This window comes from Ostrinia furnacalis, unplaced genomic scaffold, assembly GCF_004193835.3.
Source record: "Ostrinia furnacalis isolate ACB-3 unplaced genomic scaffold, ASM419383v2 OfSCF5081, whole genome shotgun sequence".
Taxonomy (NCBI): domain Eukaryota; kingdom Metazoa; phylum Arthropoda; class Insecta; order Lepidoptera; family Crambidae; genus Ostrinia; species Ostrinia furnacalis.
In genome coordinates this window covers 8,796-22,807 of record NW_021135320.1, presented here as the reverse complement: position 1 = coordinate 22,807, position 14,012 = coordinate 8,796, and the positions used below count along the sequence as shown (strand labels likewise).

Genomic DNA, 14,012 nt, shown 5'->3' with positions numbered 1-14,012 from the left:
TTGTTTATAATCCAGAATAACATAATTATGTGCTATAATTTATGACGATCTGTGACAAACTAAATTTTACGTCAGTGAAGCCGCGGCCAAAAGCTAGTATTTTTATAATACTACGACTTTCATCGATTCTCATGTTCATAGAATAAAGTACATAGTCAAACTAAAATAAATGTGTTGGGAACAAACAGCAAGTATCTCTAATCGAACGAAACAATAATACATTCGACTCTTGAGTTTAATTTTATCTCCATTTCATTTATTTTTTAAATTAATATTGAAATTGAAACCCGCCTAATCTGTAAGCTTGACTAGTAAAAAATGTTGTAAAGCATTAAGTCCACTAATTGTGCTTTTTGAGTGTATCTGTTACTGTAAAAGCTCGAATTGCAGTAAATCCTAAGATATTCCAGTAAAACCTAAGATCTACCAATTCCTAATGGTAAATGTCCCAAAAGGTTTGCGATTCGAACTCTTACCACCATTTCGTTGGTAAATCTTAGGATTTACATTAATGGCACGGTAAATGTTGAAAAATAAAACAAGCATTTTTGACAGGTAACAATCGGTCCTATCTACGCATTACCCGAGCGCAGCCTTTTTATATTGTTTAAATGTACGAACAATTTAAGAACTAAAAAGAAAGACCACGGCATCACTTTTCATTTTAATACAATTAAACAAACCATGATGTCACTGCCTTGTTTTTTCTTTAGCAACGTAAGATCATGTCATATAAAATACTAGTTTTTGCCCGCGGCTTCACCCGCGTGTAATTTTATTTGTCACAGATCGCCATAAATTATAGCCTATAAAATTTGTTATTCTGGGTTAGAAACAATAATACTGTAAAGTTTCATCAAAATCAGTTCAGTAGTTTTTGCTTGAAAGAGTAACAAACATCCACACAAACTTTCGCGTTTATAATATTAGTAGGATGCATGCAGTACAAAATTTCAGTGTCCTAGATATGATATTTACAGGTATGCGCTACTATCAATGCTGGGTTATTATAATTCCGATTTTTATCCGATTCCATGGACTCCATGGTATTATCATTTTTTTTATAATCTTACTAATTAAAAGTTCTGTAAACTTTTACGAAAACAGCATCGTTTATAATGTCAGTCAGAAGGAATAAAAAAAGGAAACAGTAAAAATGTGAACACCAAAACACAAGAAAAAGAAATGATTGCAAATAATTTAAATAAGTTGGTATTAGTTTGTACTTATTACTATCATGATACCTTTATAATACTATGTACCTGTTTTGTCTAATAGTTGATGAAAGTAAGTAATTAAGCATTACTCATTGTTTTACTCCTAAAACCAACATCTACCAGCTGACAGAGGTAAAACCTAGCATATACTGAATTCGAATGGTAAAAGCTCGAAAAAATCGTCGTATTTTCAGAAATACTTACATTTACCAACTCATCTCGGTAAATCTTAAGACTTACACTTAAATCTTAATATTAACCGTAGTTCGAGCTTTTACAGTAACATATCTATTGTTCATCAGCTCCCCTTAAATAAATAAATACTTAGGTATTTACCTGTACCTCTAGCATGAACAATTTTCGTTTTTGAATCGCTTGCGTATTTGACTAACTTCGAAACCTTCTAATTAAACGATAACGTGACAATTTTGACTGTCAAAATAAGTTTCGTGCAACCATTTCTCATACTAAGTTCACTTTACGACACGTTCATACTGAATATTTAGATGGCGATTCGAATACGCAAACGATCGAAGTCGAAAGTTTTTCGTGCTAGAGGTACTGAAACATGATGAGTGTAGCCGGCTAGCCGCACTGCCCTCCGGCCTCGGTCGCAGTGCTCGGGCCGCGCTCGTCGGCCGCTCGGATGTGGTCGGCCGGTGTTCCGCTCGCTGGAACTGAAAACAACTTCAGTTTAATTATGTATTACATCTTTTAAAATAAACTTTTTAATAAAATTAAAGGGCCGGTACAAATTTGAGACAGGGTCTTATATCTTTATTTGAAACAATAATAATATTATGTAGGTAGTACCTATGTAAAGTTTCTAGTGGACCAGAATGGTGCTGTAAAAGTCATCTCACTTTTTGTGCGCTTACTATCTACCTATGGTTGTAAATCAATCTTAGGGTTAGAGATGAACTACACTGAAACATCCAGCACGTCCCACCAGTGACATTGAAAGGGGGCGCCACCGTCAATACCGGATCGCTGGTTTCGATTTTTGCCACGTTGGAAACTTTAGTTAAACGATGGTGGCGCCCCCTTGTCAATGTGATGGATGGGACATCAGCTCCCCAGTGTCCTCGGTTTCTTATAATAACTGAAGTGCAATAACGGTGGAAGTTTAAGAAAATTATAATTACCAGCAGAAAACGTTGTCTGCCGAGTGTTGCGCCGTCGCTCCCCAGCCTTGCTCGCCCGCCGCTCTCGCACCTGCAACGTCAGTATTCCACGTTAATACCATCAAATGTAAGTCCAGTAGACACTTCTGATAACGTCATGTCCGTTTAACATACTATACTTAACATCAAATAAATCGCACCTTCCGCGACGCGAACTTTAAAGACTTTCTTCTGACACAATCATGTGATGATGCCGAGTGTATAAAATATAATCCTCCTTCTGGCGCAGTCGGGTAAAAAGGCGCCTTATGATAAGGTTATCTCAACATGTTTGATTGTCAGTTTAGTGAGTCCTACTTACCGGTCAAAATCCTATCCCTTCATGTTTTTGGTGAAAGCCGCATGAATCTCCGCCGCGGCTCCTGGGCCCGCCCGGTGCCACTCGAACCTGAAATTACACGCAACAATACTTTTATTACCTACTTATTGGAAAAATATTATTTCCACAATAATTAATATTTTATTATACTTTATCTATTTCTTCTTAAATGACGACGTACGGTTTTTACATTTAAAATGTTGTTTGACTATCCGATAAGATATAGCACCCATAACACAAGCATAGCTTACTTTTTGGGGCTAAATAGGCATATGGCGCTGTGTGAGATTTTCCAAAGATGCGAATGGCCAAACAAAAAAAACATCACAAAGAAAAGAGGCTAGTGGTAGGGTGTAGGGTGTAGGGCATACGTCAGTTGTACAGTATTTTTGCAGGCGTACTTACATAATGAACATAGAGGAATTAGTCATTAATTCCTCTATGATAATGAAGTATAAAATAATGCGCCAGCGCCCAGCTGCTGCACCCCAGCTGCAGCGCGGGCCCGCCAGCGCCAGGCCGCAGCAGCGCCATCGCCTGTGCCTATGGCTGTGCTCTGAAAGGAGAAATAATTACCTTAAAAAAGCTGATATTATGTTAACCATTCAGATTAGGTAATGGTTAAGTGCCTACTTCATTCATTAATACTCTAATAAAATTATTAAGAATATCACGAAATGTATAAATCAATCATATTACTTACCTACCTAATGTACAAACTTATGATTTTAAGTGAGTTATTATGTTTTAAGAAACGATTTGTTTAACTAGGCATGTAGTTATTTCTGCAACAAGTCTGTTGCTGCTTTTACACTGCGCGGAAATTAGCCAAGTCAAGTCAAAGGGCTATCGTTTTAGCGCTTACCAGTTAGCGCCACTGTAGAGTAAGGTCCTGTCACTTGCTAGTAGCGAAGACAGTGGCACCAACTGGTGAGCGCTAAAGTGGTAGGAGGACTATCGCATTTGCACTCATCAAGATGGCGCCACTGTAGAGTAAAGTTAAGTATAAAAATGATAGCCCTCATTACCGACACAGTGTTCGATTTAATAAATAGAAATTATACCTGACAGTTCCTACCCGCCAATTAAAAATTATATATTATCTGTGGCTGTCCCTTAGAGCAATTATTACACTGACTGTACGGCTAAGCTTATGGTAGCAATAAATCAAAATATCTATTGGGTCATAAACCTATCTTTAATTTTCTTTGCATTAAAAAAAAGTATTTTAAACGTCACCACATACGTCACTGTCACTAACTGAACTGTCAATCAACTGTCACAGTCCGAGCGAGCATAACCTCAAAAAGTAGAAACAGTAATTACGTTCAGAACAAAATATTTGTTTATTTTACCGCCAACGCGTACGGTCAAGTCATTCGAAGCCCGCAATCACTAAAAGATTCCTGCGCAACGTGAGGACATCCCGCTCGTCGGCGCTTTCGGAGCCATCGGATGACCCGCTACTACTACTTGGAGGTGGAGCTGTAAGCATCATCATCAAGCATCATCTGCAGGTGCGTGCGTGCGGGCGGCGGCGGCGTGCTGAGCGTGTGCTTGTGTGCAGCGGCGAGGAGCTGGGCGCGGCGGGCGCGCGGCGGCTGCTGGAGGGCGCGCAGGCGGACGTGCTGCGCGGCGGCGCGCGCGTGCTGCTGCGCGTGACGGCGCGCGAGCTGGTGCGCGCGCGCGCGGCGCTGGCGCTGGGCCCGCGGCGGCTGCGCGTGCGCGCGGCCTCCTCGCTGCAGGCGCTCCTGTAGACGACCGCCGCCGCTCCGATCTTTAGTGAGTACTGAAACGGAAAGCCAGCACAATTACTGCCGTGCAGGCCGCATCCTGTTCGTCTACCGGGCGTAATAAATTATTTATTTAATGAACAACAATCATATCTCTAATATTACTGGTTACCACAATGCGATGGAGTAGATTAATTAGTACTTATTATCTAACAATTAAAATTTCCCCTATAGCTATAGAATAAATAATGAAACCTTGGTGAATTTAGTCAAAGAACAGCTGAATATATCAACGGTTCTAGCTACTACATTATTTTGGATTGATGAACCTAACTTGCTATGATTATTTTATCATAGATTAGATTCATGTGATTGTTCATTGCATAATGTGGCTCAGAATTGCATCACTAATATGAGTGTCATTAGTTGAGTGAAATTTAGAGGTTTACCTGAACCCAGTTAAAGAAGAATATTGTTTGTTCTACCTGTATACTTCTAGTTTGTTATTTAATTTAATGAACATTGACTCATATCATTTATAAAAATATTGCAGAGAATGGAAAACCGTTCAGTGTTATCGTCCGGTCCGGACGGCAAGGATATGGTGATTGTGGCTTCGCGGGAGGAGTTGGCCATACCCAGTAAGGTCACACTGCCCGAACCGGAGCCAGCCCCGGGCCTCATCCTGCCCGATGGATCCATCAACTGGGGCTGCCCCTGCCTCGGAGGCATGGCCACAGGACCTTGTGGCACACAATTCAGGGATGCTTTTTCATGCTTCCACTACAGGTACAGTTTATTTTCTTATTCCAATTTTTATTTTTATTTAAATAAATAAAAGATATTTTATGACTTTAATTCACACATACCATTTGTAAGTAATATTGATTTTCTTGAAACTGCTTTATTTCTTTATGTACCTATCTGCACTGCACTCTTTGGACATGTGTTTGTTGCACCTGACCAGAAGTCATAACAAATTAGAAATTATATGGCAGGCAAAAGTGGAGCAAGATGGAGGAGGCCTTTGCCCATACAGGATGCCACAACACCTAGCAAAACACAAAAATTTTAATGAATTTATTTAATGTAGCTAACATTTTAAACCGACAGACAGTGGTGACTGAGTTTGTTGCGGCGCTTCTTCTCAGCACTTGACAAATGTTTGTCTCGAAGCGCTGGTAGGGCAAAAAAAGAATGAGACATGTATAGGCTCCTTAAGAGCATTTGACGATTTGCAAGTACTAATTTAATTAGTCTAAACAAATGAAGAAAATTTTGATTTTGATTGTTTTGTGGTAAAAAAAGCTTTTTATTTTTATTTGTTTGTAATTGCTTTGTATTTATTTCCAGTGACGCAGAGCCAAAAGGTAGCGATTGCTACGAGAAGTTCAGCGTGATGCAGGAGTGCATGGCGCACTACCCGGAGCTGTATGGCAAGGATGACGACGAGCTGGCGGCCGCGCTCGACGAAGCCGCCGGCGACGCGCCCGCCGCCGACAAGCCTACCGCCGACAAGCTCGCCGCCGACAAGCCCGCCGACAGGACCGTCGACACGCCCGCCGACAAGTGACACCCGACTGCTCTGCAATGTAGCTTCAATGGAAGTATGGTAAAGAGAGCTCGGTGCCAAATATTCCTTTCAAACTTAAAATTTTATTGAAATATGCAACGCAATAGATTGTCTTAGCCTAACCACAGGCCTAACTGGTAGTACTGGTACAGTCAGCATCAAATAGCTTGTAACACCTAAAGTGGTAAAAAAGTTGTCAACACAACCTTATTCCAATTTTATTGTAACAAAGACGTGTTGCGACGTTGCCGCGCTGACTGTAGTATAACATAAGCAATAATATTATTATGTATTGCTTTTTGGCTGTTTGCAATCAACAATTTGCGACTGGTTATATTCTAAACACAATGTAATAGGACAGGACACAACTCAATACTATAGTATTTGTTTTACTTAGAACCTAAAGTAAGTACTTATTTTATTATAAACTTTTATAACTTGTAAATTGCAATGTCCACAGTGTGCAAAGAAGCAATATAATTATGTACCTACTGTCCAAAATATCCAATTATTTATCCAAAAAATATGATGATGATTGCTATTTGAGCTCATATTTTGTTTAAAATTGTTACATACTTAAGTTTGGTCAACATTTTTAATTGTATTTTATGTTTCATGAACACCATTATGTCACCTGGCAAAATATTTATTATAACGGGCTCATATCTTTCGGATAGTAGTAGTTTTGTTATTAATTTAATTTATAGAATTAGCTTTTGAGTTCAGCAGCGAGCCTGCAGACTGTTTGCATTTACGTCGCTGTTTAAAAGACATGTAGTGGACCTTATTGTAGATGATTGAAGGTGATCATAAGCTTTAGTTAATAAAGTTTATATGCTAATGCCTTTTTTATTAATTTTATAATTGTTTACTAGCTGACCTAATAAAAAGTTGTCCTAACTTATCTTTCAAATCACAATAATAATATTATTAACTTCTAACCATGTTCTGTTTGACTCATTTAGTATTTTGATAGTAAATAATCTGTTGAAAGTTGAGGTCCTATTTTGTGGTTGAGGTTTTTCGCTTGACAAGCGTAGCTATAGGTGTACTTTAATCAGCCTGTTCGCGGAATCGCGGGTAAATATTTTTGTAATGCGCCTTCGGAAGTCCCAATCTATCTGCGATTCCCAACGGAACATCACAGTTGGATGCAACCTACCGCCATCTAGTGGTGAGCGTCCTATATTAGATACAATCTTACATTATGCATGGTGATCTTTGGTAGTGCAGACGAACACCACGGTGTGGCGCTAGTAATCCTGTTCTATTTTTAGTAGTGTTGTTATAGTACTTTCGAAGTTGTTTTGCTAACTTTTTTTATAGCCTATGTTCAGCAGAAAAAAATTAAGGATTGTAATGATGAAAGAATTTTAAAATCGGTTCAGTAGTTTCGGAGCCTATTCAACACAAAGAAATAAAAAATCGAAATACCTATCTATCCTCTTAAAAATATTAATAACAGTAGAGTAAAAGTAGATTAACAGAAGGTACCTATATTGCAATCTAAGCCAAGAGCACTTTCATATGAACCGGGTAGGCAGATGCCAGTTTTAAAATTGCATCCGTTTTTGTTTTTAAGGGGACAAGCAACAAAAAAAAATGTAAAATTCAAATAAATGCGTGTATTGACTGGCGGCATATTCGTCGGTCGAAGGATTGAAGGTCGAGCCGTGATGCGTGGGGCTCAGCCGGCGGCGACGTAGAGCGGCAGGCGCCGGGAGACGAGCGTGTAGAGCGTCCTGTCGTCGGGGTCGGTGCTGGTGACGCGGCAGTACAGCGCCGAGCCGTGGTCGGCCGCCGTCACGTTCAGCGTGAGCGCGCGCGTCGGCTGCCAGCCCGTGTGCAGCTGGATCTCGTACTGGTCTGCGAGGTCAACCAATATACAGGGTGTCCCAGAATGGGTGAATCAAACTGATAGGGGAGGTAGCTCTACTAATGTACTATCCCAAAAAAATATGAAAAAAAAATTTTGAGCTCGAATTTTTTTTAAAATAAAGTGCTCTAAACTCGAAATCTAGTCATTATTTTCATAAGTTTGTTTACAGATAAACGAAGCGATCATGTTAGTGAGAAAAAAGTACAAATAAACTCCAAACGCAGCAATTATAGCCAGATACTTAGGCAAAGCTGATTTATTTTCACTTTTTCAAAAACATTTTTTTTTGTTTCCTTATGCGCTTTATTTTTTTTTCATATTTTTTAGGGATAGTACATTAGTAGAGCTACCTCCCCTATCAGTTTGATTCACCCATTCTGGGATACCCTGTATGTTGGTAGGTAGTTACCGAAAGGTATGTTGTACCGAAAATTCACTTTTTTTTTTCCACAACGAGGAAGCTCTTGGCCTGTATCTCACCTGATGGTAAGTGATGATCAGGCCGACATTGTTGTTATGGCGACAGACTTAGGTAAGATGGTGGTAGCTAGCCAGGCGGACTTAGAACAAGCCATACCACCAACCAAACCGAACAGAAAAATCTGCCCCCACGGGGAATCGAACCCGGGACCTCTGCGTCTGAAGCAGGTTTTACCACTAGACCACAGAGGCGGCGGTTAATCTTTCAAGGCACCTTTGAGGTCCTAAACTTGAGCGAAATATTTAACTTTTTTTAGTTATTTTTTATCTGCATTACCTACTTGCTGCAGTGATATCTAACCCAAAGCTCACCTTTGGCTTGGACCACGTCCATGACGGTGCTGCGAAAGTCGTGCGCGGTGCAGGTGTAGGTGACGAGGTCGCCAACGCGGTGCGTGTCGCCGCCCGACGACGTCAGCTCCACGCGGCCCGGCCCTGCGGAGCGGCAGCAGTACAGTTGTGGCACTTGGCACAAACAACAGCTAATTTTGTGTGCCAATTTGAAGCCCGACGGATTAGCAAGCTGAAGTGGCAATGGGCAGGGCACATAGTAAGCAGAACCGACGGCCGATGGGGCAGCAAGGATCTGGAGTGGAGGCCGCGTACCGGAAAACGCAGAGTGGAACGTCCACCCACAAGGTGGACCGACGACATCATAAAGGTAGCAGGAAGGCGCTGGACGCAGGCCGCTACCAACCGGGCAGCATGGAAAGCATTGGGGGGCCTATGTTTAGCAGTGGATGTCCTATGGCTGAGATGATGATGATGATGAATTTGAAGCGTCACTACGATTGTCCCGAGAACTAATTTTGTAGTATGGAGTAATCATAGGAGTAAGTGAGAAAGAACATCACTAATTTTAGTTCCATAGACAATCGTATCTGCCTACAGTGGCCTTTAGCGCCAAAATGGGCAGAAATAGGCACATATTATGACAGTAAGCCAGTCCAGCAATGTCTGGCGCACCAGCTCAGGCAGCGCGCCGCATACTCACTGGCGGGGAAGCTGGGCGCGTCGGCGCCCGCCACCGACACCTCCGTCAGCTCCGAGCGCACCGTGTACGTCGTGTATGAGACGCCCTGAAACCGCATCGAGGACGCAATTAGATTCACATCATTCCAATGTTAAGGTACGACTAACAATACTTCTAGTCTTCTAGAATGCACTGAAGACTACCTTACGTCTCGGTGTTTCATCAGCAGGAGAGCAAGTGTGGTCTTGATCCCCAGTCGACGAAGCACATGATTGACATGATGTCGTGCCCTGCGTGCCCAAACAACTGCACGCAGGAAGATTTAATAATGGCTACTAACAACTCCACTCTTGTGGCGGAGTTTTGGGCTGACGCTGTGTAGGTTTGTTGTCGACACGACATGAGAAAGATCAGCTGTGTTACATATTACATTGGTTATATGCAGTTACTTTACATTCAGCCACTACACTTGAGATAGTCTGCTTGTGCAAGCGAAGGGACATCTGTGGAAGGCACGTACGAACTCGGTGAAGGGCGCGGTGCAGAAGTAGGCCGAGCCGTGCGCCTGCGCCGCCGGCAACTCCAGCGCCAGCGGGCTGGGGCCGCGCCGCCACGTCGTGTGCTGCAGGTCGCCTGCGGAACAACTAAGTTTTCTATCACATTCATAAGAATTACTTCTATCGTTTGGGTCTCCGGAATTATCTAGTTGACGCTGCATTATAATGAAGTAGGTACCTAAGTATCCTGATGTTATAATAAATAAATCATCCATGACAGTGCCACCTTACGACGCCAAGACGACTCGGCGACATTTTAAATGAAAATGTTTTTGGTGGGATTCACGATTGTTGTTCGGGTTCGGGCGGCAAGAAACCTTACCACGCTTCTTCTCAGCAATTTGGACTCGAAGCGCTGGTAGGGTAAAAAGATTATGAGACATGTAGAGGCTCAAGAACAAAATGTACCTACCTTGCTGTTGGACCCAGTGCAGCGTGGTGTAGTTGGCGATGCCGCTGGCCTCGCACAGCAGCTGCACGACGTCGGCGGCGCCCGCGCCCGTGTGGTTGCCGGTCACCGCCAGCGCGCGTGGCTCTGCCGATAAAACACCAACTTTCAAATGAAGTTCCTCCGATACTCTACCCTGTGCGTGCATAAGTTACACACCTAACTTTAACGGTAACTATTAACGATAACCGGTGCTTTTTGTATGACGTTTGTCAAAGTTGAAGTAAGTTGGTGCTACCCACCCTTAAAACATTGATTGCTACCCTTAGATTAATAAAACCTAGATAGATAGTCAGTGCACGAAAGGTGAGGCAGATTTTAGTAAGCCAGAATGGCTTACTCGTAAACGTCACATGAACTGTCAAAGTGAAAAATTGGTAAACACGTCCGACGACTTTTAATTAATTAAGACGGTTTGTGCTGTGAAAGGGTGTCTAAATACATCAGAAAAACTAAAGAAAGTGACCAGTGTTACATTTCATAAGTAAGTACTACGATTCGACGCGTATTTTGCTTGAATTTGGCTTTCAAAAATTAAATACGGGAATGATACCAGTAACAAGAAAATTTATTTCCCAATTGTTCGCTGTACAAATACACTTCCTTTTTTTATGAAATCGAGACTTTTCAGTCGATTTATCTTATTGTAATTAGGTAGGTACTTTAAATTCAATAAATAAATAAGTACATGATGCGTTTTGTTTTTGTTAGTTATAAAATAATTAAAAACTTATTAAAAATTTCCCTACTTTCGGGAAAATCGCCTTGACTGTCTACACTCCCCAACAAAATTGACACTAATGACATAAGATTTTTGCCTCACTCTTGACGAAGCGTTTGTATGAAGACTATCCATCTAGGTTTTAATAATCTAAGTTGCTACCACAGAACATAGTAATTAGAAACCTCTTTCTATGTTCTTGTTCTTTGAATGCTACCATAATAATAGTAAGTACCCAGCTAAGTTCATTATAATAGTTATTATGATCATTGTCATTCTTTTCTTAACTCTAGAAGTATAACTCTAGGTACTAACTTAACATGTGACCTTAATATAAGTTGTGGTTTAAGGCAGTCCGTAGCTAGCATATGAGTAAGTCCGTAGTAAGGCTCACCTGTTGGATCCCGCCACGAGCATGAAATGCTACCAATTAAAACAGCAGCTACGATTGAGAAAACTAATGGCTTCATTGCTGTCGTAGTAATCAAATACCTTGATAATTCACAAGTTAAGTTAATAATACTGGGGACAGACACGAGTATACTGCGGTGACTAATCAAGCGAAACTGATTCTTAGTTAAAATTAAAATAGCAATTATTATTGCTACTAAAGTTAATAACTTTATCCGGTCAAGCCAGCCAGCCAGTTAGGTCTGATGAACGTCGGGATATTGAATGACTTTTATAGCTTTTATTTATAATACCGGGATCTAAGTACTTATGTATGCAGATAATAATTATTAATTTGAAATACCGATTGCTTGTATCGTTATGTTCATAGCTGATAAATATAAGAAAAGATTAAATAGTTAATCCGTTTGATCTGATTTATTTTATTAGGTATAATTTTTCGTTAATTGTGTTTAATTTAATATATTTACGTATCTGATCGTTCACGCCATCTCCATTATGTACCTAAATGATCACTGAAAAATCGGTACCTAGATAGGTGCCTATTATAATTTTTATATCACCTAGGCATGAAGCTACGCGTCTTTCCGTTCTATACATGGCCATAACGCACCCATAGGAAACTGCTCGTGTATATTTTGGAGTGCTCCTTTGTAAATCTGTTCCTACAAACTATACACGAATTTTGCGTACTGGCTGTGTATAGTTCGCATTGTGGATGCTTGCGGCTTCGATCCAATTTATACTACACTACTTACACTTGACATAAATAATATTATGAATTTAGTTTGATTTTGATGTAGTAGGCTAAAATATGGAATTCTATTTAAAGTTAAATGTATTTCATGTAACACATTATTATTTTACTGAATCAATATGAAACTATTTTTTAACACTTGTAAGTAGTTTTAACCAACTTAAAAAAAAGGTTTTCAATTCGATTTTTCTGTATGTACGTTACCGCAGAACTCCGTCAATTATGAACCGACTTTCAAAAATTTTTTTTTGTTCGATAGGGTATACTCTTGAGGTGGTCCCATTGTCACCAAGTCAGGGTCTGATAATGGGATCCTAGGGAAATCGAGGGCAACCCTCAAATTTTATAGGCACGTATATCATTTTTCATGTTTTATCTTAAGTCCTGAAAATCATCATCTCATATTGATGAGCTTCACTTATATTTACCACTTTTTATAAAATTAATTATGCAGAAACCACAGCAGAGAAGAACACTTATATGGGTGTCAGAGGTGTGGCGCACAACTGGTTTGAGGACTATTTGAGTGGTAGAACTCAATGTCTGCGGGTTAATGGGTGTGTGAGCGGCGGTGCATTCTGTAGCTACGGTGTACCGCAGGGCAGCACGCTGGGGCCAACCTTGTTTTTAGTCTACATAAACGAGCTATGTAAAATGCAGCTGCCTCATGCGGACATCTATATGTTTGCAGATGACACTGCTCTCATATTCCATGGACCCAACTGGAATGATGTGCGAGAGATTGCTGAAATCGGCTTAAGTAATGTCACTGCTTGGCTTGAAGATAACTTGTTATCTTTGAATGTGGGAAAGACTAAATATCTTTGCTTCAGCAAGACCAAGGCATCAGAGCCAACTACTTCACTTGCAATTGCAGTGCACACATATCCATGCAATCGTAATCGTAGAATTCAAGAGCCGCCATGCGCCTGTCCCCTATTGGATCGTGTCGGTAGCATTAAATATTTAGGTGTTACAATTGATGACAAATTAAAATGGGACCATCACGTGTCTCTAATGGCTGGAAGAACCAGGAAACTAATTTATTTATTTAAAAATCTCCGTAACATTGCTGACCATACGCTTCTAATGCAAACTTATAAAGCGCTCTGCGAGTGCCTATTAGTTTATTGTATCTGTGCGTGGGGGGGTGCAGCCACAACACATTTGCTGCAACTAGAAAGAGCTCAAAGAGCAGTGTTGAAAGTCCTGCTGTTTCTTCCGAAGCGGCACCCTACAGTCTTGTTATATGAAAAAGCTGGGGTACTAACAGTGCGCAAACTGTTCGTTTACCAGTGTGTACGTAGATGGCATCGAACTACTGCCATACCTCAGTGTAACACAACAAAGAGGAATAATCGCTGTTTGAGGCCTAGAGTCAAAAGCCGGCATGCCCAGAGGTTCTTTAATTACCTGGCACCAACGCTCTATTCTAAAATTAACACCAAACTTAAGATTGACGGAAGTATAAACAATAATACATATAAAAACTTAGTTGCTAAATATCTACTACAGTGTGATCCACATGATATTGAAGATTTACTAATACCCTTGCGCTAGATATCAATAACAACACACACATACTAATCTATACCTATACACTTACATACACTCCACACCACATCACACACACTATACCACACTACTACCGCAACCACGCACTACAAAATTTTGCACCAATTCTTGTGATAAAACAATGATTATTTCCTGTAAACAATCTCAAACGAAATTAACTGCTTAGTAAACAAAATAGTAAACAA

General features: G+C 40.6%; 2 protein-coding genes across 4 annotated transcripts; one reads left to right on the top strand and one right to left on the bottom strand.

The window, feature by feature from the left end:
- The first annotated feature begins 3,688 nt into the window (after nucleotides 1-3,688).
- Nucleotides 3,689-6,935, top strand: LOC114360550 (mitochondrial intermembrane space import and assembly protein 40). Of its 3 annotated transcripts, none has more exons than XM_028315279.1 (3): nucleotides 3,689-4,207; nucleotides 5,007-5,242; nucleotides 5,807-6,935. In XM_028315279.1, exons 2-3 carry the CDS (start codon nucleotides 5,010-5,012, stop codon nucleotides 6,024-6,026), a joined length of 453 nt encoding a protein of 150 aa, XP_028171080.1. In that variant the 5' UTR covers nucleotides 3,689-4,207; nucleotides 5,007-5,009; the 3' UTR covers nucleotides 6,027-6,935. The 3 variants fall into 3 exon arrangements, with proteins under 3 accessions (XP_028171080.1, XP_028171078.1, XP_028171079.1); XM_028315277.1 differs by having other exon boundaries at nucleotides 3,689-4,237; XM_028315278.1 differs by lacking the exon at nucleotides 3,689-4,207 and adding an exon at nucleotides 4,420-4,502.
- A 524-nt stretch (nucleotides 6,936-7,459) lies between these two features.
- On the bottom strand, nucleotides 7,460-11,778 carry LOC114360549 (uncharacterized). Its single transcript, XM_028315274.1, has 6 exons — nucleotides 11,479-11,778; nucleotides 10,328-10,450; nucleotides 9,879-9,991; nucleotides 9,380-9,464; nucleotides 8,698-8,820; nucleotides 7,460-7,892 (listed from the first exon to the last, which is right to left on the bottom strand). The coding sequence occupies exons 1-6, from the start codon at nucleotides 11,552-11,554 to the stop codon at nucleotides 7,714-7,716; spliced, it is 699 nt and encodes a 232-aa protein (XP_028171075.1). The 5' UTR covers nucleotides 11,555-11,778; the 3' UTR covers nucleotides 7,460-7,713.
- Nucleotides 11,779-14,012: the final 2,234 nt, after the last annotated feature.